This window comes from Pelophylax lessonae, assembly GCF_965119305.1.
Source record: "Pelophylax lessonae genome assembly, chromosome: 11".
Taxonomy (NCBI): domain Eukaryota; kingdom Metazoa; phylum Chordata; class Amphibia; order Anura; family Ranidae; genus Pelophylax; species Pelophylax lessonae.
Genome location: NC_138778.1, coordinates 10,979,989 through 11,007,493, shown reverse-complemented (window position 1 = coordinate 11,007,493; position 27,505 = coordinate 10,979,989). Strand labels below are relative to the sequence as shown.

The 27,505-nt window shown below is 43.5% G+C and overlaps 1 protein-coding gene across 1 annotated transcript in view; it reads left to right on the top strand.

Moving 5' to 3' along the window:
• GLP2R (glucagon like peptide 2 receptor) overlaps nucleotides 1-27,505 on the top strand; it is a 122,147-nt gene that overhangs the window by 68,456 nt on the left and 26,186 nt on the right. Inside the window, exons 3-7 of the mRNA XM_082272435.1 lie at nucleotides 980-1,084; nucleotides 5,611-5,729; nucleotides 10,526-10,632; nucleotides 15,641-15,794; nucleotides 17,028-17,187. Coding sequence (XP_082128561.1) covers nucleotides 980-1,084; nucleotides 5,611-5,729; nucleotides 10,526-10,632; nucleotides 15,641-15,794; nucleotides 17,028-17,187 — 645 coding nt within the window. The remainder of the gene's footprint in view (nucleotides 1-979; nucleotides 1,085-5,610; nucleotides 5,730-10,525; nucleotides 10,633-15,640; nucleotides 15,795-17,027; nucleotides 17,188-27,505) is intronic.

Genomic DNA, 27,505 nt, shown 5'->3' with positions numbered 1-27,505 from the left:
CCCAGGACTCTGCATTCACTATATCTGGTCTCCCCAGCACTCTGCATTCACTATATCTGTTTTCCCCAGGAGCCTGCAGTCACTATGGGGTTGATTTACTAAAACTGGAAAGTACAAAATCTGGTGCAGCTGCGCATGGTAGCCAATCAGCTTCTAACCTCAGGTTGTTCAATTAAGCGTTGAAAAAAAACCTGGAAGCTGACTGGGTTTTATGCACAGCTGCACCAGATTTTGCACTCTCCAGTTTTAGTAAATCTACCCTTATATCTGGTCTCCCCAGGACTCTGCATTCACTATATCTGTTTTCCCCAGGAGCCTGCAGTCACTATGTCTGGTCTCCCCAGGACTCTGCTTTCACTATATCTGATCTCCCCAGGAGCCTGCAGTCACTATATCTGGTCTCCCCCAGTACACAGAACATTTTAGTAAATATAAACTGCTAAATACCTTTTCTCATCAGCAGTATATAGAAATCGTGTGACTTCCATCAGTGTCTGGTTAAACCTTGTAGGAGGAGTTTTCATTCTCCTCTGACTGTCTTATGAGGCTGCAGGACCCCTGACCCTCTGGCTGGACAGTGCTGATTGGCCCTGTGCTGATCACATGCACTCTCCCAAGAAAAAAAAAAACTCTCTAGCAATACACACCAAACTGAGCATGTGCAGAGTGTCCCCAAGGCTCTGTTCTATCAGCAGATAGATTGGGGACAGTGGAAGAAGGGGATGATCAGAGAAGACAGCATCAAACAGCCTTTTTACACAATGTGGAGGATTAACCCCTTGGGTTCAAGAGTGAGTTTAACAATCATGCTTTACTGCATATACAGACTGATTTTACTTTAGTGGGTTTAGTAACACTTTAATAATTTCCATTAGAGGATCAGTAAAAGATTCTGATAGATATGACATTGTGATTATTGGATGGTGACATTTTGTATCATTTATAATGACTAAACTTTTTTATTTCTCATACATTTCAGGTGTGTACTGCAATGGGGTATTTGACCAGGTGGCCTGCTGGCCGTTCTCCCCTCCCGGTAATGTGACGGTGGCCTGTCCGTGGTATCTGCCCCCGAAGGATGACGGTCGGTTTATCAACTGATTTTATATCTTTTATGTTTTTATGAGTATTATTGTGATCTAAGGTCAGACTACATCGATATCAGTTATTGTGATCCCGCGCTTTCCTGTTTGGACAGCCTATTCATTTCAATGGGCTGCTAAACATACCGGAGCTTTTTTTCAGATTGCGTTGTGCCAAACCGCATAGTGCTGCGGTATAATGCGGTTATGGTGGCCAGAAATGCGCTGTGTTTGCGAGATGCATTTGGGGTGCTATTAACAATTAATTGCCACCCACCAGTGTTAATTTCGTCGACTAAAATGTTTTCGTCGACTAAATTAACACAATTTTAGTCTACTGAAATACGACTAAAACTAAAACAATTCAGATGACAAAAATACAACTAAAAATAAAATCGCATTTCAGTCAAAAGACTATAACTAAAACTAAATCGAAATTTGCTGCCAAAATTAACACTGCCACCCACCCAAGGCACATTCCTGTGTGGTGCGGGAACCCATGTATGGAATGCGCTTTTCCCGCACAGTATTGAGGTGCGCGGGCGCTCATAGCTCTGCACATGTCCCTTGGCAGGAGAGCCGCCATAAAGAGAGCGCTTAGTGGATCTGTCCCCATATATGTCCCCGAATCATCAGAGAGCCGGGAGATGGCGTGTGCGTCCGCTCTCAGATCCGGGCGCTGTGACATGTCTACATCTGTGTACATTCCATGTTTGTTCTCTCTTCATCTTTGAAGGTCGGCGGCATATTTCCAGCTTTTGCCTTCAGGGATCATGTGACCGCGTCCCGACCCCCGACCTCCCACTTACATCACATACAGAATAATTACATGCGGCATAAATTTCCATAAAGAAGGAAATCAAATATTTATCCTGAAAATGACACATGGTCTCCAGATGTATAGAGAGACCGAACCCTTCACCTCCGCAGGAAACACCGCGCCAATCTATCGTCTATGGCGAGAAATATTCACCTCAATACAGGAGTGACATCACCGCTCTCCAGATATAAGATATATTATACAGGAGTGACATCACCGCTCTCCAGATATAAGATATATTATACAAGAGTGACATCACCGCTCTCCAGATATAAGTTATAATATACAGAGTGACATCACCACTCTCCAGATATAAGTTATATTATACAGGAGTGACATCACCGCTCTCCAGATATAAGATATATTATACAGGAGTGACATCACCGCTCTCCAGATATAAGTTATATTATACAGGAGTGACATCACCACTCTCCAGATATAAGATATATTATACAGGAGTGACATCACCACTCTCCAGATATAAGTTATATTATACAGGAGTGACATCACCACTCTCCAGATATAAGATATATTATACAGGAGTGACATCACTGCTCTCCAGATATAAGTTATATTATACAGGAGTGACATCACCGCTCTCCAGATATAAGTTATATTATACAGGAGTGACATCACCACTCTCCAGATATAAGATATATTATACAGGAGTGACATCACCGCTCTCCAGATATAAGATATATTATACAGGAGTGACATCACCGCTCTCCAGATATAAGATATATTATACAGGAGTGACATCACCGCTCTCCAGATATAAGATATATTATACAGGAGTGACATCACCGCTCTCCAGATATAAGATATATTATACAGGAGTGACATCACCGCTCTCCAGATATAAGTTATATTATACAGGAGTGACATCACCGCTCTCCAGATATAAGTTATATTATACAGGAGTGACATCACCGCTCTCCAGATATAAGTTATATTATACAGGAGTGACATCACCGCTCTCCAGATATAAGATATATTATACAGGAGTGACATCACCGCTCTCCAGATATAAGATATATTATACAGGAGTGACATCACCACTCTCCAGATATAAGTTATATTATACAGGAGTGACATCACCGCTCTCCAGATATAAGATATATTATACAGGAGTGACATCACCGCTCTCCAGATATAAGTTATATTATACAGGAGTGACATCACTGATCTCCAGATATAAGTTATATTATACAGGAGTGACATCACCGCTCTCCAGATATAAGTTATATTATACAGGAGTGACATCACCGCTCACTGGATATAAATCATATTACACATTAGAAGGACAGTTTGCTCTCCGGCAGTCAGCGGTGATTCGGCGATATCGGAACGCAGGTCACCTCGGTATTACGATGGTTCTATGCACTCATTTTATTTCCTATCTGTGTAAATGAGGAAATCTATATATGGATCGGCTCATTATACATAATGGGGGAGGCCGGTGTCAGGATCATTTCATCAGGCAGACAAATAGCTGCCATATCAGTAAATGTCACAATGATGGATTCCTCGGTTGCTCTCAGATGGAGACATCAGAATATTTATCTGTCAGCAGATAGCGATCTCTCAGATGTATATCACTGGGCAAAGAGCGACCAATCAGAAAGCATCTTTTATTGTTTTCGGTGCTGATAAAGGATATAAGTAATAAGCTGGTCAGATAAAGTAATGTGAAGGGTGACTTTGTGTTCCTGGGGTCTCCATACCTCTAAGGCTTTACACACGTGTGCGACTTAAAAGTCACGCAATTTTGCAGCCGCGATTTTGATGTTATTTTGATGCGATTTTGACTGGGCTTGAAGCAATGCCTATGTCTTTGGACCTCAAAACGCATTAAAATCGGGCCAAAGTAGTGCAGGGACTACTTTGAAGTCGGTGTGACTTCAAGTCGCATAGATATGAACGGTACTCATTGGAAATAATGGAGTCCCAAATCGCAGGACAAGTCGCACAAGTGTAAAAAGGGCCTAACAGTCGTAAACAGGTGGAAGAATTTAAACAATAAATGCAGCCACTCCTTATCCTTAATACCTCATAGCTGCCACTAGAGGGGGTAAAGCTGGGGCACATACCAATAACTGTCCTATATAACCTTCATGGAGCCAAGAATGAAAGTCTCACTTCTTCGTCTGCAATATTATAAGTGCTGGTTCACACATATGCAATGTCAGACATCGCATGTGATTCAGAGCGCACTGCTCTGTCAATCACATGCGATGTCTGTGCGTTGCGAATTCAGCCATACAGATTGTATGGCTGAATTCGCATCCCATTCGGACCAAAGTCGCACAGGACCCTTTCTTCGGTCCGCACCAGAATCGGATCGCATGGATGGTCACACCTATGCGATCTGATTCCTGTCCAAACTGACAGTTCGCACTGCGATATGCGCTCCCAGGCAAAGCATCGTAAATGTACGGAGCTAGCCTGGGAGGAGCTAGGGGGCGATCACGTGCCGCCAGAGGCGCGCTCCCGTCCCCACTCGTTGGCTGGGGAGTCAGCGCGTGTGACCGGCGGCTCCGATGGCTGTCGGCCACTCGCGATCTCCCGCTGCAGTGAGAGAAGGACAGACGGCTGATGTAAACACAACAGCCTGTCATTCTCCCTGAAGTGATCACAGAGGCTATGTGATCCTGCTATGTAGGATCGCATGTCTCTGCGATTACATCACAAGCCACGCCCCATGACAGTTAGAATCACTCCCCTAGGGACACACTTAACCCCTTGATCACCCGTAAAGTTAACCCCTTCCCTGCCAGTGTCATTTTTTACAGTAACAGCGCATATTTATATCACTGATTACTGTAGTAATGTCACTGGTACTCCCAAAAGTGTCAAAAATGTCAGTTATGGGTCCGATCTGTCCGCCGCAATGTCACAGTCCCCCAAAAAAAGTTGCAGATGGCCGCCATTACTAGTTAAAAAAAAAACAATAAAAATGACAGAAATCTTTCCCTTAGTTAGTAAACACAATAACTTTTGCGCAAACCAATCAAAATACGCTTATTGCGATTTTTTTTACCAAAAAAAATGCAGCAGAAAACAAATTGGCCTAAAATGTTAAAAAATTTAGATTTTTACATTTTTTTTTGAGAATTTCATATAAAAAAAATGTGAAAAATATTGTTATTTTTTCAAAATTGTCGCTCTTTTTTTGTTTATAGCGCAAAAAAAAAAAATTGCAGAGGTGATCAAATACCACCAAAAGAAAGCTCTTTTTGTGGGGAAAAAAAGGAAGTCAATTTAGTTTGGGTTCAGCGTCGCACGACCGCGCAATTGTCCATTAAAGTCACGCAGTGCCGAATTGCAAAATAGGCCCTGGTCTTTGAGCAGCCAAATCTTCCGGGGCTAAAGTGGTTAACCATGTATTGACACCCCCAGCAATTCGCAAATGGCAGTGTGAACTGCCTGCCATGCGGGAACCCACAGTGGATTCGCTTCCCGCATCGTTCATATGTGTGAACTAGGACTACAGTCATAAACAGGTGGAAGAATTAAAAAAAATAAATGCAGCCACTCCTTATCCTTAACATCTCAAAGCTGCCACTAGAGGGGGTAAAGCTGGGGCACCTACCAATAATTGTCCCATATAACCTTCATGTCCTGATTTTCTGATGTCACATTATCGGGGTGCAATAGTTCTAGGGGTAATTACATGTGGCTCATCTATGTCTGCATGCTTTGTTGCAGGGAGCACCGGCTACGCGTACAGGCTCTGCACCGACAATGGGACCTGGCAGTGGGACGAGGTAAAATCGCAGGTTTGGCGCGATGTCACGGAATGTTCTGCAAAAATTGACTCCATACCGGTGAGTCTGACTTGTTTCTCTTCTGACTTAATCCCAGGATTACTCTGTGCTGTGGATGTGTTATATCTCCAAACCCCAGCGCAGCACAGACCCCGCCACTGACAGTGCAGGCGACATAACGGACACCAGGCTACAAAATCATATTAATATGAGCCAAATGAGAAGAGCAATTCCTCTGGACCAAGGGCCGCTGATAGGGGGGGGCACCAGTCCTCCGGTAGGGGGCCCCAACAGAACGGGGGGCGCACCAGTCCTCCTGTAGGGGGCTCGGGCACCCAGGGGGGCCCCAACAGAACAGGGGAGGGACTGGGAGCCACCAGTCCTCCTGTAGGGGGCCCCAACAGAACGGGGGGCGCACCCAGGGGCGGACTGACCATTCGGGGATTAGGGCACTGCCCGAGGGCCCAGGGTCAGTAGGGGGGCCCCATGAGAGGCTACACACTACAGAAAGAAGCCAGGAACGTCCATGCAGGCTATGCTGTGGTAGATATTTAAATGCCCACTCTATGTGGCTGAGCTGCAGTTTGTAGGTGGGGCTTTATGTGGCTTGAGTGTGGACACAGGGGGCCCCATGATCTCTGATTGCCCGGGGGCCCCATGAGGTGTCAGTCCATCCCTGGGCGCACCAGTCCTCCTGTAGGGGGCTCGGGCACCCAGGGGGGCCCCAACAGAACAGGGGAGGGACTGGGAGCCACCAGTCCTCCTGTAGGGGGCCCCAACAGAACAGGGGGGGCACCAGTCCTCCTTTAGGGGGCCCGGGCACCCAGGGGGACCCAAACAGAACAGGGGACCACCAGTCCTCCTGTAGGGGGCCCGGGCACCCAGGGGAACCCCAACAGAACAGGGGGGCACCAGTCCTCCTGTAGGGGGCCCGGGCACCCAAACAGAATTGACCACCAGTCCTCCTGTAGGGGGCCCGGGCACCCAAACAGAACAGGGGACCACCAGTCCTCCTGTAGGGGGCCCGGGCACCCAGGGGAACCCCAACAGAACAGGGAAGGCACCAGTCCTCCTGTAGGGGGCCCGGGCACCCAGGGGGACCCAAACAAAACAGGGGTGGCCACCAATCCTCCTGTAGGGGGCCCGGGCACCCAGGGGGCCCCAACAGCACGGGGAATCAGGCAGGCGGAGGGGCAATTACAGAAGGAAGCCCTGTGCGGCTCTCTGCAGCAGCTGACAACCAGTTTCTCCCCCTCCTGCCAGCTTTCAGCTGCTGCAGGGAGAGACACAGACACAGGGAATCGTTCCTGTAATTGCTTCTCCGACACCGATCCCCCTACCTGTTCTGCCTGCTTCTGACCCCCCCTCTTCCTGTGTGCCCCCCTTTCACTGTGCTGCCCCCCCCCCCCCCCCGCAGCATTGCATGCTTCCTTGTCCTGTAAAAAAAAAAAAATAACAAATGAAAAAATAATAATAATTAAACATTAATAAATAATTTAAAAAAATTGTAAAATAAAAGAATTGTTACAATTTTTTACATTAAAAAAGTATATAGAAAAGTTTAAAAGAAAAATTAAAAATAAAAAAAAAAAAATGATAATTAAACACTAATAAATAATTTTAAAAAATTGTAAAATAAAAGAATTGTTACAATTTTTTACATTAAAAAAAAAGGATACATTTAAAAAAAAAAATGTAAAAAAGCAATTAAAAAAGGGCTAACTCACACGGGCTCTCTGTTATGTTTCTGTCTGCTAATAATGATTTTAGTGTATATTTAGTGAAAATATTTTCTTAAAAAATTTGGGGGGGGGGGTGTGGGTGCTTCTACCGGCTCTACTGTGCGATTGGCTAGCCAGAGAAGGAATCCACTGGTGGAAGGAGTACACCATAGAGAATACCAGAGAGTCTCCGGCAGTCTCTATGACTCTCTGAGGCTGACGTCACACACGGCCTGACAATTCTATATACTACCATGATTTCGCTGGATAGCCAAGATCGTTTTTTTTTTTTTTTTTTTTTTTAATTTCAGGCTTTCCAGCCTGTAAGAAAGATCTGAGGTCTTATTGACTCCACATCTCTCCATAAAGAGGACCTGTCATGCTTATTTCTATTACAAGCGATGTTTACATTCCTTGTAATAGGAATAAAAGTGATCAAATAAAAAAAATTAAGGGAAAGTGTAAAAATCAAAAAATTAAAATAAAATAGACAATAAAAAATAATAATTCAAAGTGCTCACACGCAGAGGCAAACGCATACGTACATCGCAGCCACATATGTAAACGGCATTCAATCCAAACGTGAGGTATCGCTGAGAATGTCAACACGAGAAGTAACAATTCTAGCCCAGGACCTCCTCTGTAACCCTAAACTGCTAACCTGTAAAAAATGTTTAATTTAAAAAAAAAAAAATGTTTTTATTTGAATTTTTGAAAAAGAAGTGTTGCCTAAGGAGATTGCCTAAGTACCGAAGTTTGGCACCATTCCACGAGTGTGTGCAATTTTAAAGCGTGACATGTTGGGTATCTATTTACTCAGTATAACATCATCTTTCACATTATACAAAAAAATTGGGCTAACTTTAGTGTTTTGTTTTTTATTTTTAGTTCATAACAGTCCCCCCCCCCCCAAAAAAAACCCGTTTCAAAAATTGCTGCGCAAATACCGTGTGACATAAAAAGTTGCAATGACCACCATTTTATTCCCTAGGGTCTCCGCTAAAATATTAGTGATCGACCGATTATCGGCAAAGCCGATATATCGAGGGCCGATCTGCACTTTCCCCGATATATCGGAATCGGCCCCAGAGGTTAACGGTATTGCCGATATTTCAGGAAAGTGCTGTACCGGAGTGATGCCTGCAGCTAGAGGAATCACCCCGGTACCGGCTTCCATAGACGACGATCGGTTGTCTTGTAATGACAACCGATGCGGCGGAGAAGCCGCACGGCTGTCATTACAAGGAGCGGGAGGGGGCGCCCCCCCCCCCCGACACTGACTTCCACGGCTCGCCCGGGTCTCTCTTCCCACCGGGAGACCCGGGCAACCAGCCTGCACTGCTGCTGAAGACCCAATCAAAGCCGCATTCGGCTCTAATTTGGTCTCCATGTAAAAACCCGGAAGTGATGTCATGACATCACTTCCGGGTATTCGGGCGCCAGATTTAAAAATAATAACAGCATTTAAAAACAGCCAAACTTGGCGTTTTGAATGCTTTTAAGTGCAGAGGAGGAGTTTGGGGTCAGATCCCTCCACAAGAGTACCTGTCAAATAAAAAAAAATAATAATTTTTTTTGTACGAAAATATCGGCCAATATCGGCCGATACCGATATGCACTGCCCAAAATATCGGTATTGGCAATATATATATATATATATATATATATATATATATATATATTATAATATAATATATATTAATAATGGTATAATATAATATATAATAATATAATATAATATATAATAATTATAATATAATATAATAATATAATATATAATAGTAATAATAATATAATAATAATAATATAATATAAAATAATAATAATAATAATAATAATAATAATATATAATAATAATATAATATAATATTTAGGGGTTCTGAGTAATTTTCTAGTAAAAAAATGATTATTTTTACATGTAGGAGAGTAGTGCCAGAATTGGCCCAGGATTGAAGTGGTTAATAAGGGCCCATTCACATGAATGGAGCAATGTGCTTATAATACTCGCTTTACTGCAACGCATTGCAATGCGGCCGATACCGGTATGCACTGGCCAAAATATTGGTATTGGCAAAATATATATATATATATTATAATATAATATAATATAATATATAAATATAATAATAATAATATAATATATAATAATAATATAATATAATGTTTAGGGGTTCTGAGTAATTTTCTAGTAAAAAAAAAATGCATTGGTGCAATGCAGCGCTATTCTGAACGGCATTTCAACGCACCTTCCAACAGAAGCGGGTTGCATTGCAAAAAAACAATGGCGCATGACCCTTTTAGGAAAGCACGGAGGAATATCGTTGATAATTCCGTGGAATTCTGATCCTCCTCGCCATATACGCGATCTGTCAGATGTCTTAGCGGAGTTTACATTACATCAGATAAATCCCAGGTACAGAATGTTCTGCCATCTCCGAGAACATGGAAACATTCACTACGACCTGCAGGATCTCAGCCGGCTGTTTATAAATGTTTAAATTGAAGGGATCTGTCTGTACGGAGAGAAGCGAGGATTGGGTTACACGGCGTGGGATAATGGCGGAAATCAATCTTGGAATGTTGGTCAGCTGCAAAGAGAACCGGTTTACAAAACTAAAAGCACTTCGACCTGCAGCAGTTTCCTTCTTTACTTAACCACTTAAAGACCGCCCGCCGCAGTTTTACTGCGGCAGGCAGCCCCTCCTGCGCGATCCGACGTAACCGTACGTCGGTGGCGCGCCTGCTGCATGGGGGTGAGCGCACGCCGCCAGTGGCGCGCTCCCAACCTCACTCAGCAGCGGGGACTCCGATGCACGGGGCTGGCGGCTCCGATTGCCGCGTGACACCCGCGATCGCTCCCCGCTGAGAGAGAAGAACGGCCAGATGTTGTAAACACAGCTGACCGTTCTTCTCTCTGGAATGATCACAGAGCGCCTGTGATCCTTCTATATAGGACTACAGGTCTCTGTGATCATTTCAAAAGCCACGCCCCCATACAGTTAGAAACACTCCCCCTAGGCTTACATTAAACCCCTGATCACCCTCTGTGTTAACCCCTTCCCTGCCAATGGCATTATTACAGTAACAGTGCATATTTTGGATGTGTTTTAATTGGTCGATTGTTTCTCTGATCAGCCCAAGGAGACCGCGTTGATGCTATTGCTGCGAATATGTTACACGATTGGCTATTCCATTTCCCTGGGGACCCTGGTGGTGGCGCTCTGCATCCTCCTTGCTTTCAGGTCAGTATATATCTACAACACAAACAAGCAAAATATTTCCCATCACACTTACCGGCCAGCCTGCAAAACAACCAAATTGGCCTGTCCTACAGTTTAGGTTAAGGCCAGGTTCACACCTATGCATGCATTTTACGTTGTACAGTCAATTTAACATGTTTTTTCAGCTGCTGCGTTTTTGGAAAGGGCGAGGGGCTTTTTTTCCCCACAGTAGATTGTGTTTTGTGTGTAATAGACTCCAATGGACCTGCATTAAAAACGTGTTGCGTTTTTGATGCATTTTTGCATGCGTTTTGTGTTTTTTTTTTTTCTAAACGGAATGGCTCCTCATCAAAACCCTCTGTTTCTATGCGATTTTGTGTTTTTGAATACACTTTTTTTATGCCTTTTGCATTTTAGTTCTCCGCTGTTCTCCGCTGACAGCTATATTTTTACATTTGGCTATGGGTTCCCCTTAATATCCCCTTAAAATCCGTACCAGACCAGAGGGGGGACCCATGCAGTTTTTTAAAAATGTTTTTTAATGCTGCAATTCTTTGGTTTACAATCAGCTGCCAGAGGGGAATCCTGCTGACAGCTGAAGAATCATCAGTTGTTAAGGACGTGGCAGCGGCCCACTTCTTAACCATTTGCCGACCGCCCCTACTAGGCAGCGGGGATGCTGATCCATGAGACCGGCAGCCCCGATCACTCACCCCTGAGAGAGAAGGACGGTCAGCTGTTGTAAACACAGCAGACCGTTGTTCTCTCTGAAATGATCACAGAGCGCCTGTGATCCTTCTATATAGGATCACGGGTCTCTATGCTCATTTCACAAGCCCCTCCCCCATACAGTTAGAAAACACTCCTCTAGGCTCACACTTAACCCTTTCATCACCCCTAGGTAACCCCTTCCCTGCCAGTGTCATTAGTACAAGGAATGTAAACATCCCTTGTAATAGAAATAAGCAGGACAGGTCCTCTTTAACTTCTTCCGGACCGCCCACCGTAGATATACTGCGGCAGGCAGCCCCTCCTGTGCGGACCAACGTAGCCCTACGTCGGTCGCGCGCCTGCTGCTAGGGGGCGAGCGGGGAAGCCGATGCACGGGCCGGCGGCTCCGATTGCCACCTGACACCCGCGACCGTTCCCCGCTGGGAGAGAAGGACGGTCAGCTGTTGTAAACACAGCTGACCGTTCTTCTCCCTGGAATAATCACAGAGCGCCTGTGATCCTTCTATGTGGGTGATCAAGGGGTTAAATGTGTACCTAGGGGCGTGTTTCTAACTGTGGGGGGCGTGGCTTGTGAAATTATCACAGAGACCTGTGATCCTATATAGAAGGATCACAGGCGCTCTGTGATCATTCCAGAAAGAAGAACGGTCAGATGTGTTTACAACAGCTGACCGTCCTTCTCTCTCAGCAGGGAGCGATCGCGGGTGTCATCGGAGCCACCTGACCCGTGCATCGGCTTCCCCGCTGCCGAGTGGGGGCGCTCTCCCCCTAGCTTCCCGCGCGTGACCGACGTAGGTCTACGTCGGTTTGCGCAGAAGAGTGGTCGAATGTACAAAATCAGCAGGGGATCAAATACTTTTTTTCCCCTCAGTGTAGGTGTGAGCTTAAAAACAGAGACTTTTGTTTGCACACATTTGCAAATATATGCGTAAGCCGCAGTGCCCGCGCCTCTGTAAACCGCGGTCCTAAAGCAGTGCCCGCGCCTCTGTAAACCACGGTCCTAAGGCAGTGCCCGCGCCTCTGTAAACCACGGTCTTAAGGCAGTGCCCGCGCCTCTGTAAACCGCAGTCCTAAGGCAGTGCCCGCGCCTCTGTAAACCGCGGTCCTAAGGCAGTGCCCGCGCCTCTGTAAACTGCGGTCCTAAAGCAGTGCCCGCGCCTCTGTAAACCACGGTCCTAAGGCAGTGCCCGCGCCTCTGTAAACCGCGGTCCTAAGGCAGTGCCCGTGCCTCTGTAAACCACGGTCCTAAGGCAGTGCCCATGCCTCTGTAAACCACGGTCCTAAGGCAATGCCCGCGCCTCTGTAAACCACGGTCCTAAGGCAGTGCCCGCGCCTCTGTAAACCACGGTCCTAAGGCAGTGCCCGCGCCTCTGTAAACCACGGTCCTAAGGCAGTGCCCATGCCTCTGTAAACCGCGGTCCTAAGGCAGTGCCCGCGCCTCTGTAAACCGCGGTCCTAAGGCAGTGCCCGCGCCTCTGTAAACCACGGTCCTAAGGCAGTGCCCGCGCCTCTGTAAACCACGGTCCTAAGGCAATGCCCGCGCCTCTGTAAACCACGGTCCTAAGGCAGTGCCCGCGCCTCTGTAAACCACGGTCCTAAGGCAGTGCCCGCGCCTCTGTAAACCACGGTCCTAAGGCAGTGCCCATGCCTCTGTAAACCGCGGTCCTAAGGCAGTGCCCGCGCCTCTGTAAACCGCGGTCCTAAGGCAGTGCCCATGCCTCTGTAAACCGTGGTCCTAACTCTTTACATTTCCGGAGTCTCCTAAGTAGCAGCAGATATAGCAGAAGGATGGATTAAGGTTGTCACTTTATTGCACAATATATCCTACAAGCAGGGGGTAGAACTATACATCATCTCCCCTCCCCCTCGCCTCCCAGCCTCCGCTGGAAATGTGGCCCCGTAGCGGAAACCGGTATTATTCTGAAATGAGAGACCAACCCTGCAGAATACTAATTGCTGGATGAACTGTGAGAACATTCATTTACTCTAATTATCTGCCAGATGCTATTTCCACCTGGATAAATCACCCAGAATCAGGGGAGGGCTGGCAGCCTTTGGCCTGGGGGTCAAGTCCATTCAAGTGGCCCATTGAACCATGGAATCAGCTCACCGTCCATGCCTACCTGGTTTTGGACTGACAGCCGTATACAGTGTCTGGCCCCTACATTAATCCAGCCCTGAGTTCGGCCTTTTTACCAGTTTTTACCACTTTTCAGAGTGGCCTGGGGGGCAATTGCCACCTTGCCCCCCTTGCCAGTCCTCCCCTGCCCAGAATGCACCTTGTCCCGGGGAGCTCGGGGTCTGACGCAGACACAGTTCATCTCCTCCATACAATACGATATTCTAACATTTACTGATTCCTAACCTGACCGACTACAATGTACTAAGAACAGGAGTCCCATATGGGCAAAACCACGTACTGGTACAACGCTAGACAAGTGCAGTTCATTCCGAATTGAAATTTAGTTGCATTTTTCGTTTTTGGAAATTCAGATGTATCCAAATTTTCGACTTATACCCAATTTAAATGAATCTGAAAAATACCAGAAAAAAATTATTTGGATGAAATTCGAATTTGAATTGATTCAAATAGCTTTTCGAATTCAAAAAGTTTTTAAATTGGAATTCAAACAGTTTTTAAATTCGAATTCAAAAAGGTTTTCAAATTCGAATAGTTTTCGATTTTTTTTCCAATTTACAAAAAGAAAAAAAAATTAGAATAGAAAGTAAAGAAAAAAAAAATAGAATACATTTGAATAGGATAGAAAAGAATAGATTAGAATAAAATAGAAAATAACAGAATAGTCTAGAAGAAAAAACATAAGATTAGTATAGAATAGAATGAATAAAACCATCTTCCAAAATTCGAATTTTGAATAGAATAAATTCAAATTTGAATAGAAAAAAACAGAGTAGAATAGAACAGAAAAACATAGAATCGAATAAAAAAGAATAGAATAAAATAGAAAGAATATAACCATCTTCTGAAATTCGAATTTCAAATAGAGTAAATTCAAATTCGAATACATAAGAAAAGAATAGAATAGAAAAAAATAGAATAGAAAATAATAGAATTAAAGAACCATAGAATAGAATAGAAAGAATATAACCATTTCCCAAAATTCAAATAGAATAAATTTGAATTTGAAAAGGATAGAAAAGAATAGATTAGAATAAAATAGAAAATAACAGAATAGTATAGAAAAAACATAAGATTAGTATAGAATAGAATGAATAAAACCATCTTCCAAAATTCGAATTTTGAATAGAATAAATTAAAATTTGAATAGAAAAAAACAGAGTAGAATAGAACAGAAAAGCATAGAATCGAATAAAAAAGAATAGAATAGAATAGAAAGAATATAACCATCTTCTGAAATTCGAATTTCAAATAGAGTAAATTTGAATTCGAATACATAAGAAAAGAATAGAATAGAAAAAAATAGAATAGAAAATAATAGAATTAAAGAACCATAGCATAGAATAGAAAGAATATAACCATTTCCCAAAATTCAAATAGAATAAATTTGAATTTGAAAAGGATAGAAAAGAATAGATTAGAATAAAATAGAAAATAACAGAATAGTATAGAAAAAACATAAGATTAGTATAGAATAGAATGAATAAAACCATCTTCCAAAATTTGAACTTTGAATAGAATAAATTCAAATTTGAATAGAAAAAAAAAGAGTAGAATAGAACAGAAAATAATAGAATAGAATAAAAAATAAATATAATAAAATAGAAAGAATGCAACCATCTTCTGAAATTCGAATTTCAAATAGAATAAATTTGAATACATAAAAAAGAATAGAATAGAAAAAAAAAAGACTAGACAAGAATAGAAAAGAAAATACGGGGGAGCTAAGTCATTGCTGGGAGAGGGGGGGGGGGAGCTGAGCTTCTGATTCACTTCTGGGAGGGGGAGAAGGGGAAGCTAAGCTGCTAAGTGACTGACAGGAGGGGAACTGAGATGCTGAATCACTGCTGGGAGGGGGAGCAGGGAAAATCTTCAATCGATCTGACATTTGAAGAAGCAAATTGTGAAAATGACTTGTTGAGTACAGAGATACCTCGGGAGCCTGTATGGAGACAATATTAGGACAAGACAGATAATGGAAATGACCTCCAGTTGATCTTTGCACCATCCGGACCAAAACTATGAAATTTGTCCTAAAAATGGTGTAAATCACTGACAGCCCCCCCCCCAGGTCTGTCTGTGCGCCGCTCTGTATGAACCCCGCCGCCATCTTTAGAACAATCTTTATTAACTTGAACACATTTCTGCTCTTTCCAGGAAACTTCATTGCATGAGGAATTACATCCACATCAACCTCTTTGCATCGTTCATTCTGCGAGCGATGGCGGTGCTGGTAAAAGACATTGTGGAGAATACGAGCCATATGGTGCCGAGCCCCACCGACGAGGACGGCTGGAGGTCCAAAATAAATGTGAGTGTGACTCCTGCCTGGTGTGCGGTGTGATCTCCTCCCCTGCTAAGATATTCCACTAGAATTTAAAGGGGATTTCCATTATCTCCTCACTCTGTATAATGTGAAATTATAAGTCTTATCAAACTCCTGCAGGAAATCCCATCATTGTGGGAGGGGCAGAGACACAAACAACTGCAGGAAATCTCATCATTGTAGGAGGGGCAGAGACACAAACTACTGCAGGAAATCTCATCATTGTGGGAGGGGCAGAGACACAAACAACTGCAGGGAATCTCACTATTGTGGGAGGGGCAGAGACACAAACAACTGCAGGAAATCTCACTATTGTGGGAGGGGCAGAGACACATACTACTGGAGGGAAATGTCACCATTGTGGGAGGGGCAGAGACACAAACTATTGAGGGAAATGTCACCATTGTGGGAGGGGCAGAGACACAAACTATTGAGGGAAATCTCACCATTGTGGGAGGGGCAGAGACACAAACTACTGGAGGGAAATCTCACCATTGTGGGAGGGGCAGAGACACAAACTATTGAGGGAAATCTCACCATTGTGGGAGGGGCAGAGACACAAACTACTGGAGGGAAATCTCACCATTGTGGGAGGGGCAGAGACACAAACTATTGAGGGAAATTCCATCATTGTGGGAGGGGCAGAGAGACAAACTACTGCAGGAAATCTCATCATTGTGGGAGGGGCAGAGACACAAACTACTGGGGAAAATCTCACCATTGGGGGAGGGGCAGAGACACAAACTACTGGGGAAAATCTCACCATTGTGGGAGGGGCAGAGACACAAACTACTGGGGGAAATCTCACCATTGTGGGAGGGGCAGAGACACAAACTACTGGGGGAAATCTCACCATTGTGGGAGGGGCAGAGACACAAACTACTGCAGGAAATCTCACTATTGTGGGAGGGGCAGAGACACAAACTACTGCAGGAAATCTCACCATTGTGGGAGGGGCAGAGACACAAACTACTGAGGGAAATATCACAATTGCGGGAGGGGGGAACAGAGACATAAACTACTGAGCAAAATCTCATCATTGTAGGAGGAGCAGAGACTCAAATTTCTGCAGGAAATCTCATCATGGTTGGAGGAACAGAGACACAAATTACTGTGGGGGAGGGTCTATATTAATTTCTGTCTTTTGTGGCATGTGGGGTGTGGGGATTTTCATGTCAGCAATAGGAGTGTTCCTTTAACTCCCACAATTGTTTTTAGGCAACTTCCTCCTGCAGAGTGGTGTACATCTGTCTGCATTACTTTGTCGGTGCCAATTATTTCTGGCTGCTGGTGGAAGGCATTTACCTCTACACCACCATCGTCACCGTGCCCCTGTCCGAGAGGAGAATGCTGCTCAGATATATCGCCATCGGCTGGTGTAAGTAGGCACTGCAGTAACTTCTGTGATTTGGTTTTAGAGTGAAAGTATGACAGTGAGGACACCCAGGAACTTTTTATTTTAATGTTTTTCTCAATAACAAAAGATGACACCATACTGCTCTGATGACAGTATTTAAAAAAAAATAATTAAAAAAAAAATAAAATGTGTTTTTTTTACATATTGTCACCAGTCAATGTCCCTTATCACCGCCATAATATTTCAAAGGTGACACTGTACTGCTCTGGTGACAGTATGTAAAACAATAAACAAATAAAAATGTGGGTTTTTTTTAATTCTTATTTGTTTGTATTTTTATTCTTTTATATATATATATATATATATATATATATATATATATATATATAAAACCTCAGTAGTGATTGAATACCAAAAAAAAAAAAATGATAAAAATGTAATTTGGGTACAGTGTTGCATTGCTTAGTAAATGTCATTTTTACGCCTTGGTCTGAGGAAAAACCCCAGAACACCATCCGTCATCTCATTAGGTTGCCCCAAGCTTGTCAGGCATGCATTCAAGCACGTGGGGGGCCACACAAACTACTGAGGACCATTCTGAGTTGCTACAATGAAATTTCAGCAAAATGGACTCGCTTGCTGCATCGTTTATTCACTTTGATTTTTGGGGGTGTCTTTGAATTCAGCCCTCTGTAGGGTGATAATTTTCATTTCCATCAAACGATGTGCCATCCTTTCCTTCCTAACACATTACCCAGTCCATACCAGTATAGATCCTAACACATTACCCAGTCCATACCAGTATAGATCCTAACACATTACCCAGTCCATACCAGTATAGATCCTAACACATTACCCAGTCCATACCAGTATAGATCCTAACACATTACCCAGTCCATACCAGTATAGATCCTAACACATTACCCAGTCCATACAAGTATAGATCCTAACACATTACCCAGTCCATACCAGTATAGATCCTAACACATTACCCAGTCCATACCAGTATAGATCCTAACACATTACCCAGTCCATACCAGTATAGATCCCAACACATTACCCAGTCCATACAAGTATAGATCCTAACACATTACCCAGTCCATACCAGTATAGATCCTAACACATTACCCAGTCCATACCAGTATAGATCCTAACACATTACCCAGTCCATACAAGTATAGATCCTAACACATTACCCAGTCCATACCAGTATAGATCCTAACACATTACCCAGTCCATACCAGTATAGATCCTAACACATTACCCAGTCCATACCAGTATAGATCCCAACACATTACCCAGTCCATAAAAGTATAGATCCTAACACATTACCCAGTCCATACCAGTATAGATCCTAACACATTACCCAGTCCATACCAGTATAGATCCTAACACATTACCCAGTCCATACCAGTATAGATCCTAACACATTACCCAGTCCAAACCAGTATAAATCCTAACACATTACCCAGTCCATAGCAGGATAGAGCCTAACACATTACCCAGTCCATACCAGTATAGATCCTAACACATTACCCAATCCATACCAGTATAAATCCTAACACATTACCCAGTCCATAGCAGGATAGAGCCTAACACATTACCCAGTCCATACCAGTATGGATCCTAACACATTACCCAGTCCATACCAGTATAGATCCTAACACATTACCCAGTCCATACCAGTATAGATCCTAACACATTACCCAGTCCATACCAGTATAGATCCTAACACATTACCCAGTCCATACCAGTATAGATCCCAACACATTACCCAGTCCATACAAGTATAGATCCTAACACATTACCCAGTCCATACCAGTATAGATCCTAACACATTACCCAGTCCATACCAGTATAGATCCTAACACATTACCAGTCCATACCAGTATAGATCCTAACACATTACCCAGTCCATACCAGTATAAATCCTAACACATTACCCAGTCCATACCAGTATAGATCCTAACACATTACCCAGTCCATACCAGTATAGATCCTAACACATTACCAGTCCATACCAGTATAGATCCTAACATTGAATTTAAGGTGTGTCTAAGATAGGCTAAATATGGGAAAAACTTAGCACTGTGGTACCAAAATCCCTGACTTATATGAAAGTATAATTCTGAAATTGCAGAGTTCTCGTCTATACGAGAACTCTGCAATTTCAGAGTTATACTTTCATAGATCCTAACATATTGCCCAGTCCATACCAGTATAGATCCTAACACATTACCCAGTCCATACCAGTATAGATCCTAACACATTACCCAGTCCATACCAGTATAGATCCTAACACATTACCCAGTCCATACCAGTATAGATCCTAACACATTACCCAGTCCATACCAGTATAGATCCTAAAACATTACCCAGTCCATACCAGTATAGATCCTAAAACATTACCCAGTCCATACCAGTATAGATATCCAGTGTGATATTTTTCCCTATTCAGATCAGATGTATTTTCAAAGTGTTCCTTTCATCTTTTGAGCAGTGTATAGGATAGAGAAGCTGGGAGAGCTTTAACATTTTCTGCTAATAGTGTGGAGGACATATTGACCTTCGCTGTCGGTGCAAGCACAGAAAATGGGGTTAGAGTCCCTGTAATTAAATACATTACTCAGCATGGAGACTTTATTATATCTCTGGCATTTCCCGTCTTCTCTCTCGGTCACCATAACATGAATATGAGGCCAGGGACTCATTAGCTGTGTCACTTGCAGCTTTCGTTACATTTTTCGAAGATCTTTTACTTTTTTTAAGTGCCGGTTCACACATTTGCGATGCGGGATCCCTGCTAATCCACTGCGGGTTCCCGCATCGCACTCAAATTGCAGGCAGTTCACACTGCCATATGCAAATCGCTGGGAGTGTCACTACAAAGTTAACGACACCCCAAGATCAGTTCGCATATCACAGTGCGAACTGACAGTGCCGGTTCACACATATGCGATGCGGGAACCCTGCTAATCCACTGTGGGTTCCCGCATCGCACTCAACTCGGAGGCAGTTCTCACTGCCATATGCAAATCGCTGGGAGTGTCACTACAAAGTTAAAAATGCATATCAAGGTGCGAACTGTCAGTTCTGACATGAATCGGATCATATAGGTGTGAACACCCATGTGATCCGATTCTGGGGAGGACCAAAAAAATGGGCTTGTGTGACTTTGCTCCGAATCCGATGCGAATTCAGCCATTCAATCTGTATGGTTGAATTTGCAACGCACAAACATCGCATGTGATTTGCACAGCAGTGAGAATCACATGCGATGACTAAAATCGCATATGTGTGAACCGGCACTAAATGTTTGCTTTAGTTCTTTCTTTAGCCAACAATCACCGGATACATTTGTAACTTTTCAGGCAATTGCTACTTTTAGAAAGAATATCACTACATTATATTGATACTTCATTCAAATAGATTAAGCATTAGGCTCGGGTCACACTTGTGAAACTTTGCATTGTCTTTCTGGCAACTGGATGCAACTTCAATGCGACTTTCCTGCAAATATGATGCTTTGCAACTTTGGATTTGGCAAATCACAATAATACAGAATGTGACACGTTACTGAACTTACAAAACCCTCTGAAGCTGCAGCCAAAGTTGCAAAGATAAGACAAAGAAATGACTTCCTTGTGACTTTTGTGATTTTAACATTGCAGTCTATAGCATTTATGTCACAAGGGAAACGCAGAAAAGTAGTGCAGGAACAGTTTTTTTTTGTCACTGCGACTTGAGTCACAGCAATTAGGACAGCACCCATAGAAATTAATGTTTTGTTTGTCATGCAACTTTCTGTGGCGCATGTCACAACAAGTCGCCTGAGAAGTCACAGCAGTGTGAACCGGGGCTCAGCCAGGGTCTTAGTCCCTGTTCACACTGGTGCGATGTGGGAAACTCTGCGATTCAGTGCCAGTTCCCGCATCGCACCAGAATTGCACAGTGGTTCACACTGAGATCTGCGAATTGCTGGGGGTGACAATGTAAAGTTAATGACACCCACAGATTGGTTCGCAGATCGCAGTGCAAACTGTGAAATGGTGCAGGAATTGGATCAAATAGGTGTGAACACCCATGCCATCCGATTCCAGTTCGGAAAACCAAAAAAAGGGACCTGCACCATTTTGGTGCGAATGCGATGCAATTTCAGCCTTACAGTTTGTATGGCTGAAATTGCATTGCACAGACATTGCATGTGATCTGCCCAGCGATGCGTTTTGAACCATATGCAATGTCTGTCACCGCACTAGTGTCAACTGGCACTTAAAGCAGGATAACTAGATGTGCGCCTAAATCTCCCTTGCCTATTAATCCCAATCTGCACTCAGATCACGATCGCCTCCGCAGCGCCTGTTTTAGCCCCATTTTTGCTGACAATTGTGCTGCGATCACTTGCAATGGACGCAGTTGCAGAGCCTTTGCGGCACTTCCCCATTCACTTGAATATGTAGTGTTCAGTGGGTGGCAAGCTAAATGTTGAGTGAATTTTGTCACAGGGGACACTTTCCCAGAAGACACGCTACGCGCACATTTAGCTGTTATTGCAAAGGAAGGGAAAGACCCGTTACATTGTTAAAATGATCAACAGATTTCTCTTTTCAACACCAATCCTAAACTCTTCCCCAAAGTCCTAGCCAGTGGTGTATTTTGGTTTTGTGCTGCCCTAGGCAAGATTAAAATTGGGCGCCCCCCCTCCCCATCTATGTAACTTTGCCCCACTCCTTTTTTAATGGATGTGGCTCCCTCCAAAATTGAAGGACTACAAGTCCCAGCATGAACCCCTGAGATCTCACGAGAGAGGGGGTGGGTGAGGGGGGATGAGAGAGAGAGGGGTTGAGAGAAACAGGGGGGGGGTGAGAGAGCGAGAACGGGGGGATGAGAGAGAGAGACAGAGAGAGAGAGACAGAGAGAGGGGAATGAGAGAGAGAGAGAGCGAGAGGGGGGGATGAGAGAGAGAGAGAGGAGGGGTGAGAGAGAGAGAGAGCGAGAGGGGGGATGAGAGAGAGAGAGAAGAGGGGTGAGAGAGAGGAGGGGTGAGAGAGGAGGGGTGAGAGAGAGAGAGAGAGAGAGGGGGGTGAGAGAGAGAGAGAGGGGGGTGAGAGAGAGAGGGGCGGTGAGAGAGAGGGGGATGAGAGTGAGAGAGAGGGGGTTGAGAGAGAGGGGGGGAAAGAGAGAGGTGGCTCTAGCAACCAGTGGCCAATAGAGTCTCAGGTGGAGGGAGGCGGCTTCGTTGCTGCCCCACTGCAAAGTGCCGCCCTAGGCCTGGGCCTTGTTGGCCTAGGCCAAAATACAGCACTGGTCCTAGCAATGTGCCTGATTGAACAGATCCCCCAGTTGGTACACTCTGACCAAGTGGGGGTTCGTTCCCACACGGGAAGCTCAAGACAATACAACCAAGGCCATAAACTTGATCTGTGCTGCCCAAGCTCAGAAGATCCCTATGTTGCTTCTCTCCTCTGATACCGAGAAGACATTCGATAGGGTGATCTGGGTCCTTCTAAAAGAGGCTCTTAAGCCCCGTACACACGAGTCCAAATTCGGCCGGGAATTTTCGTCCGACGACCGATCTGCCGATTTTCGACTTGTTAGTATGATGCTTCCGACAACCGACTCCGACTTTTCGGCCGAAAAAATCCTGATGTGCAGGCTATAATATTTTTGTCGACCATCAAAACACGTCCGATTTTCGTCTCATTAGTACAGATTTCGATGGGGAAAAATCTTATGAGCAAGACTAGGCATGTTCAGAGATGAAAGAACACAAAGAAAGCAATCCAACACATGACATCACTTCTGAAGTAGAATTCTGTCGTGCGGGAAAATTCGTGTGCAGTCTAGAGCACATCCAACCAACAGACACCACTCTGGACAAAAGACGAACGACCGGTCAGCGGAAATTCGTTGCGTGTGTACGAGGCTTTAGACATATAGGTTTCGGACAGCAGATGATGAATTGGATCCATGCTATCTACTCTCATCCCTCTGCGCAAGTAAAAGTAAATAACCATCTGTCCTCATCTTTTGGGATCGCCAATGGGACGCGGCAGGGGTGTCCCCTTTCCCCCCCCTGATCTTTATCTTCAAGCTCTAATCCTTCTTACGAGCAATTAGAAACAGTCCAAATGTTACTGGCATTCACCTTGACGAGGCGTTAGCCCCTATGATTGCGGCATATGCTGATGACCTATTGGTTTTCCTGTCCAAACCATTGATCTCTCTTCTGAACTTGACTACTCCTGGTCATCTCTGCATGCATACAGTGAATCCAGAAAGTATTCACTTTTTCCACATTTTGCTATGTTACAACCTTATTCCAAAATGGATTACATTTATTATTTTTCTCAACATTCTACAAACAATCCCCCATAATGACAACTTGAAAGAAGTTTGTTTGAAATCTTTGCAAATTTATAAAAATAGAAAACGAAAAAATCCCATGTACAGAAGTATCACAGCCTTTGCCATGACACTCAAAATTGAGCTCAGGTGCATCCTGATTCCACTGATCGTCTTTGAGATGTTTCTACAGCTTGATTGGAGACCCCCTGTGGTAAACTCAGTTGGTAGGACATGATTTGGAAAGGCACACACCTGTCTATATAAGTTCCCACAGTTAAAGCGGAGTTCCGGCCTCGGGGGTCAATTTGAGCTAAAAATACCCCCCGGGACAGTCAGGGCTAGTACATTCCACAATGCATAGCCTCTGAACTGTCTCGGGTCGCACTTACCTGTAAGAAGAAATACTTACCTAGAAGATCTCTTCTCCAGCGCTGCCATCTCAGGTGTGGGCAGCTGAAGCCGCAGCGTCCCTCTTCGTGTCCTGTTCGTGACGTCGGAGTCCCACAATGCACTGCACCGGCCCCGCTCGTCACTTCCGGTGCAGACGCGGCATGCCCAGAAGCTGTTTATCAGGGAATGAGGCGCCTGCACCGGAAGTGACGAGCGGGGCTGATGCAGGCGCATTGATTCCTGGGAGCGATGACGTTCAGCTCCCAGGAGTCATCCCAAACCGGAAGTGACGCAGAGGGAGGAAGTGGAAGGAAGGTGAGTATATTTTCTTCTATAATAAGGTAAGTGACCCAAAAAAAAATCACCAGTATCCATTTCTTTTTCAGGTTCCCCTTAGCAAGCGGATGGCCCAAAATCAATTTTATCGATTTTGAGGCTGGAACTCCGCTTTAACAGGGCTTTTCAGAGCTAAAACCAAGCCATGAAGTGCAAGGAATTGTCTGTAGACCTACGAGAGAGGATTGTATATAGGCACAGATCTGGGGAAGGGTACAGAAAAATTTCTACAGCATTGAAGGTGCCAATGAGCACAGTGGCCTCCATGATCCGTAAATGGGAGAAGTTTGGAGCCACCGGGACTTTTCCTAGAGTGGGCCGCCCCGGCCAAACTAAGTGTTCAGAGAGAAGGGCCTTAGTCAGGGAGATGACCAAGAACCTGATGGTCACCCTTATAGAGCTCCAGCCTTTCTCTGTGGAGAGAGAACCTCCCAGAAGAACAACCATCTCTGCAGCACTCCACCAATCAGGCCTGTATGGTAGAGTGGCCAGACGGAAGACGCTCCTCAGTAGAAGGCACCTGAAGGAGTTTGCCAAAAGGCACCTGAAGGACTCTTCAAACAAAATTCTCTGGTCGGATGAAACAAAGATTAAATATTTTGGCCTGAATGTCAAGCATTATGCTTGGAGGAAACCAGGCACCTTTCATCACCTGGCCAATACCATCCCTACAGTGAAGCATGGCAGTGGCAGCATAATGCTGTGGGGGTGTTTTTCAGCAACAGGAACTGGGAGACTAGTCAGGATCGAGGGAAAGATGAATGCAGCAATGTACAGAGACATCCTTGATGAAAACCTACTCCAGAGCGCTTTGGACCTCAGACTGTGAAAGGTTCATCTTCCAACAGGGCAGCGATCCTAAGCACACAGCCAACAAAGGAGTGGCTATGGGACAACTCTGTGAATGTCCTTGAGTGGCCCAGCCAGAGCCCAGACTTGAACCCGATTGAACGTCTCTGGAGAGATATGAAAATGGCTGTGCACCGACGCTCCCCATCCAACCTGATGGAGCTTCAGAGGTCCTGCAAAGAAGAATGGGAGAAACTGCCAAAAAAATAGGTGTGCCAAGCGTGTAGCATCATACTCAAAAAGACTTGAGGCTGTAATTGGTGCCAAAGGCGCTTCACCAAAGTATTGAGCAAAGACTGTGATACTTATGTACATTGGATTTTTATTTTTGTTTTTTTATTTTTAATTAAATATATTATATCTATTTATAATATATATATATTGACATCATGAGTCCTGAGACTAAGGGCTCTTTCACACGGGCGTTCAGTTTTTTATGCCCGATCAGTTCCTTTTTTTTTTTTTTGAAACAAGCACGGATGACACTTGTGTCATCCGGTCCGTATGTCAGTTTTTCATCCCATCCGTTTGCGGATGAAAAACGGACATAATAATATAATGTAATATAATGTATCTCTATGTAAATACGGATGTCAGCGGATGACACCACTGACATCCGTTTTTGCGTCCGTTCCGTTTTTTGAACGAAAGAAAAAATAGGGTTCTCTTCCGTTCAAAAAAAACTGAACTGAACTGAACGGATGAAAAACGGATGTCAGCGGATGATCATCCGCTGACATCCGTATTTACATAGAGATACATTATGTCCGTTTTTCATCCGCAAACTGATGGGATGAAAAACGGACATACGGAACGCCCGTGTGAAAGAGCCCTAAGACTAATTATGCCTGTTTATTTGGTTGAGCATGTTAACACTTAGAAGATTTTGCTGTCTTGTTGCTTTACGAGGCACATTTCATTGTTTGTGCAATAATTTTTGAATGTATTCACTTATGCGTCTTTTTCTCTTGTGATCAGAGAATACATCAATTAACCATATTGGTTCCTGAGGAAGCCACCTTACAAGTTGGCGAAACGCGTCGAACCATATGATTGCATATATTTGCATAATGAACTATGTATGATTTATTAATGTCGCTGTGAAATAATGTATGTCTATTTTTCTAATTGTTTTTAATCATCAAATAAAGTTTTGAATCTTTTATACTTTTTTGTGTGCTCACCAATGCTATACACGTCCTTAAAAGTCCTTTTTTTCTTGGTAATCCACTGTATATGCTGGTCCCCTATACAGTGGGATTTAACCACTACAATTTATATATATATATATATATATATATATATATATATATATATATATATATATATATATATATATATATTATAATATTATATTATAATATATATATATATATATTTATTATTATTATTATTAATATAAATATATATATATATATATATATATAATACATATATATATATATATTATAATATATAAAATAAATTTGCAAACATTTCAAACAAACTTCTTTCACATTGTCGTTATGGGGGACTGTTTGTAGAATTTTGAGGAAAATATTCAATTTAATCCATTTTGGAATTATTTTTGTAACATAACAAAATGTGGAAAAAGTGGAGCGCTGTGAATACTTTCTGGATTCACTCTATATCTACCTCTTTTGTTCATGTTCTGGTTGATATTGTCTTGAATTTTCGGTGGAAATGCTCCATTTTAGTTTTGCCAGAATGGGGGTTTCTAGTACTTACCATATGGTGCTTTTGAAATAAAGTATTTAAAAAAAAAAACGCACCAGTTGAAAACGCACAGATATGAACGTGAACCATAGGAATCATGTTAAATGGACTGCAGTGCATTTCTGCAAAGCTGAAAATGCGCTGTGAAAAGCATAGGTGTAAACCTAGCCTAGATGGGGGAGGGGGGGGGGTAAAGACAAATCTCAACCACATATTTGTGTCACCCCACTACCACACGTCTAAATGAAGCCTACGCATCCACCATTTTGTCGTTTACAATGTTGTAGTGCATTGGTTATATAAAAAGAAACAGATTTATTTATCCAATATTAACAATGTATATAAATAAATAAATGTTTGTTTTCATATAAGAACCTGGCTGGATGTGAAACAATGTATCAATGTTCCTTCATTGCCGGTAAAGTTACAGAAGGGATTTGATGAAGACAGTTAAGTAACTTGGAGTTGCACTCTGAAGGAATGTAATATTCCCTTCCCCCCAGGAGCGGAGGAGATATATTTTTTTTTCTCTGTGCGCTAATGTTTGTTCTTTTTTAACTTGCACCCAAAGACCTCCTAAAATGCGTTTCAGGATGTTTTTGCTTCATAATACAAAAAGGTCACCAACTAAAGTAGAAAAGACCTTCACACAAACACGCCATAAAAAGGAATAATTTGATGTGGAAGACGCTAATGGCGG